The 3,786-nt window shown below is 32.7% G+C and overlaps 1 protein-coding gene across 2 annotated transcripts; it reads left to right on the forward strand.

Moving 5' to 3' along the window:
- The first annotated feature begins 415 nt into the window (after positions 1-415).
- On the forward strand, positions 416-2,581 carry LOC110709546. 2 transcript variants are annotated; one of them, XM_021887766.1, is made up of 4 exons: positions 416-652; positions 735-964; positions 1,376-1,614; positions 2,367-2,581. In XM_021887766.1, the coding sequence occupies exons 1-3, from the start codon at positions 550-552 to the stop codon at positions 1,424-1,426; spliced, it is 384 nt and encodes a 127-aa protein (XP_021743458.1). In that variant the 5' UTR covers positions 416-549; the 3' UTR covers positions 1,427-1,614; positions 2,367-2,581. The 2 variants fall into 2 exon arrangements, with proteins under 2 accessions (XP_021743458.1, XP_021743463.1); XM_021887771.1 differs by having other exon boundaries at positions 1,409-1,614.
- Positions 2,582-3,786: the final 1,205 nt, after the last annotated feature.

A 3,786-nucleotide genomic window follows, 5' to 3' on the forward strand; every position in this document is an offset into this window, starting at 1 on the left:
TTATTAATAGAAGATGAAGATTCAGACTCTGACTCTGACTCTGACTCATCAAACATGGGTCCTTCTCCAATGATTATGGATATCTTTCTTCCACTTGGTGTAGTCACCTTCACGGTCTTACGCCATCCCTTGAGTAGTCCTTCTGCTGGAGTTAAGAGCTTCGAGGGATCAAAGTTTTCATTTTGTAACACTGTTTGGATGAGCGCAAATCCTGGTTGTTTTATTTTCTGTTTCTGTTCTTTTATTTTCTGTTTTTGTTTTTTTATTCTGTTTCTGTTCTTTTATTTTCTGTTTCTGTTTCTGTTTTTATTCTGTTTCTGTTTTTTTTTTATTCTGTTTCTGTTCTTTTACTTTCTGTTTTTGTTTTTTTTATTCTTTCTTTGTTCTTTTATTTTCAGTTTCTTTTTTTTTTGTTTCTGTTTTTTATTCAATTTCTATGTATTGTTCTATTTTTTATCTTTTGTTTCTGTTTTTTTATTAAATTTTTATAGTTTCTGTTATGTGTTCAAGAAATCAATCAGATTTTTGTTTGTTATAGGAGGAAGAACAATGAATCAGGAGACTCAATCGTCGTTATCGCAATTAGATTCTAATAATAATAATGATGAATTTCTAGGGTCTACCTCTCAACAACCTAAGAAGAAAAGACAAGGTAGATATGTTAGCTTAAGTGTTTTGTTTATTTCCTTGTGTTCATTTACTTTCTTGCTGATTTGCGTAATGTATTTTCTTAGGTCCCTTTCGTGGTCCAAGTAGAGCACTCAAGTATAAAAAGTTGCGAAGCATTCAACCCGGAAAGCTCAAGGTTAATATTCCTCCAACATTAGGAGCTGTTATGAGTGAGCGTGCAAATCAACTTGTTGCTGAGTGTGCTGATTGGGTGAAGGAGATTTGCCCCCTTAACGTTACTAAACGGAGTGATATGCGTGAAGAGATTTTAGATCGATTATATGCAAGGATTAAGGTATATAATCTTGCAAATCACTCTTTTTCGATAAAAATGATATGCATACACAATAGAAAACAGAAAGTCAGAAAGGTTTTGTCTTGAATATGAAGTAACTCGACTTGCCACAAAATCCAAAAGCTAGAATATGCTGAATAATATGCTGCCTTGCTGAAGTATATGCTTATTTTCTGGTCTTTTGAAATTACAACTATTGTTGACAGGACAATAGTTAACATTTCTGATCATTAGTGTGCTGTAAAAGGTTCATATCACTAAAAAGTACCACCTAACTCAATCTATTTGTAATGATTTATGCTGCTTGTTTGATTTAGAGTCCTGATATTTATAAGTCAGCAGAACATGCATAATTAGTCTTGCATGAGAAAGAAATTGGTGAAAAGGGGGTTGATAATCTTACTCTTGCAGAAGCTTATGAGAAGGTTCTTGCACATCGTTCAGGTTATGCCCGAGGTTTAGGCAAAGGGCACCCGGTGTCGTCTAAAGATGGAAAGATAGGAAGAGCTGAGTTGGAACAATATGTTGAACAACTACAAAATGAAAATAATATGATGCGAGCTGAATTGGAAGCGTCTAAGAAGAAACAAGAAGACTGAACAAAAGCTTCGGTTAGTCATGGAGAAGATTGGCCTTGATGCTTGATAGAGGTAATATTTTCTAACTAATTGCATAGTGAATATATGCTTGTTTGTATCAATGCATAAATATCTGCCTGCCTAGACATAGTTGCAGCATTTCATTTAAACAGAATAAACCAAAATAATGTTGGTACTATCACTATTGAACACCTCAAGTAATGAACGCTTTGTCAGTCTTGTGTATGGTATTATAAGGTGTTGATCTTAAGTGTATCGTAATATACTGTGTTATCATAAAGTTCTTTATTCATCAAGTGATGGTTGGGTCAGTGGTGGGTCGTGGTTGCGGGAGTGGGTGGTTTGGTGGTCAACTTTGGATTTATATATAATCCCGTTAGGATCTATGCTTCCTGTTATTTCTTTGTTTTCTTTATCCAAGAAGAAAAAAAAGAAATAACTGTATCATTTCATACCCCAATCTTTGGGCAATATTGTCAATCTTGACGACTCTGCTGTACCTTAAGTTTTTTTAGTGAAGTTAGCAGAGATTTTATATCAGGTCGCTGTTCAGGAGCAGACGAGGTGTATTCAATAATTTGTCTTCTGCCTTGATGACCCTATGTCTCTGTGCCTTAAGAGGAGTTAGAGCAAGCTTTGTTCTGTGCCTTTGAGCAATTTTGGTTTATGGTCATCGCCATCTTTGGTTTATCGTATTTAAGAAACAACGTTGTTCTTTGCTGGCTTTTTTTCATCTTATATCATTTTCTGCATCTGCTAGGTCTGAGCTTTGATCTGATGTTTGTTATGGTTGTGTTTTTCAGATTGTTTGGTGCTCAAGCTTTGAGGGATGCTTTTAGGAAGTATGTACTACTTCAGCAATTAAGCTTTGAGGGACTTGAGTTGTTTGACATTGTAGAGCACTTAGACTTTCAAAAGCAATTAATTGATTTTGTAGCTATGAAGCTTGTGCATACAATTTATTGTTATTGGCTTAGTATATTATATGTTGCATATTAACTATTCAAAATTATGATTAATGACAACTAGAAATTATATTAAATTCCTTCTTCTTATGATACCCTCCAAAAAAATTTTTTTTTTTTAAAAACAAAATAAAAAACAAAGAAGGCGAGTTTAAATGTTGTCCTTTTAAATTTTGAATAAAGAGGGCGAAATTTGAACCAGAAGGGCGAATATGTTAGCCTATTTAAGTTGTATTTTATAGGGCGATGAAATGTATTTGCCCTTTTTGACTCTAATCAAAGAGGGCGAAATTTGTTGCCTTATTTGATTCTAATCAAAGAGGCCGAAATGTATTTTGCCCTCTCTGATTCTGATCAAAGAGGGCGAAATTATTTGCCTTCTTTGGCTCTGATCAAAGAAGGCGAACTTTATTACCTTCTTTGATCTTTAACAAAGAAGACGAAAGATTGTAGTTGCCCTTTGAAGCTACAAGGACGAAACTAATAGGGCAACTTGAGGGTGATATTAAAATTGCCCTCTTTGCTTATTAGGGCGAAATTCACACCTAAATCGTCCTCTTATATCTTATATCTTATAGTGGTATACGTAATGAGGATTGTTTTTACGGTGTGAGGCTTCCATCTTTTCTGGTCGTTAAGCTCATAACCATGGTCTCACTGTCTCAGCCACTGTCAACACATTGCAAAATATAGACAATTGATTTTCTCATAATTGATGAAAAAGCAATTAGAAATAAAGAACAAAATCAGAGAACTATTTTCTCATATTGTTGAAAAAGAAATTACAGAGAGAAAATAACAGTAAGTGTTGGTTGTCTGTATTAGCAATAAGTGTTACTAGCTAGTTGTATATATTACTAGATGGAAGCCCGTGCGATGCACGGTTTTTTCATCTAAGATTTTTAATTATTTGATTTATTGTATTTAATAATTTCAGACAAAATTACAAAAGTTTAATATTTATTTTTTTTTACTATAATTTATAATGAATTTATTAAATATAAATAAATTGTAAATATGATATATTTTCTGTTATATAAAATATTTAATGTGAAATGATAAATTTATAATAATTTAAATCCTAAATCATTATTCATTGTTTTACCATATCTTTTATTTCGATAGAATCACCAACCTCGTCCACAACCAACCTACTACATCATGGATAAGTTAAACCGTGAAATGTTAGCCAAAACTAAAATTGATATAAATTAAATCTTTACATTTATATAAAATAAATCAACATATTTACCAATAA

Source organism: Chenopodium quinoa, unplaced genomic scaffold (genome assembly GCF_001683475.1).
Source record: "Chenopodium quinoa cultivar QQ74 unplaced genomic scaffold, ASM168347v1, whole genome shotgun sequence".
Classification (NCBI taxonomy): Eukaryota; Viridiplantae; Streptophyta; class Magnoliopsida; order Caryophyllales; family Amaranthaceae; genus Chenopodium; species Chenopodium quinoa.

Excerpts from the sequence above, each read along its gene's own strand:
- LOC110709546 (XM_021887766.1), top strand. The coding sequence starts at position 550 with ATGAATCAGGAGACTCAATCGTCGTTATCGCAATTAGATTCTAATAAT. Across the intron at positions 653-734 it reads ACCTAAGAAGAAAAGACAAG|GTCCCTTTCGTGGTCCAAGT; the intron begins GTAGATATGTTA and ends GTATTTTCTTAG. Across the intron at positions 965-1,375 it reads GATTATATGCAAGGATTAAG|AAGCTTATGAGAAGGTTCTT; the intron begins GTATATAATCTT and ends TTACTCTTGCAG.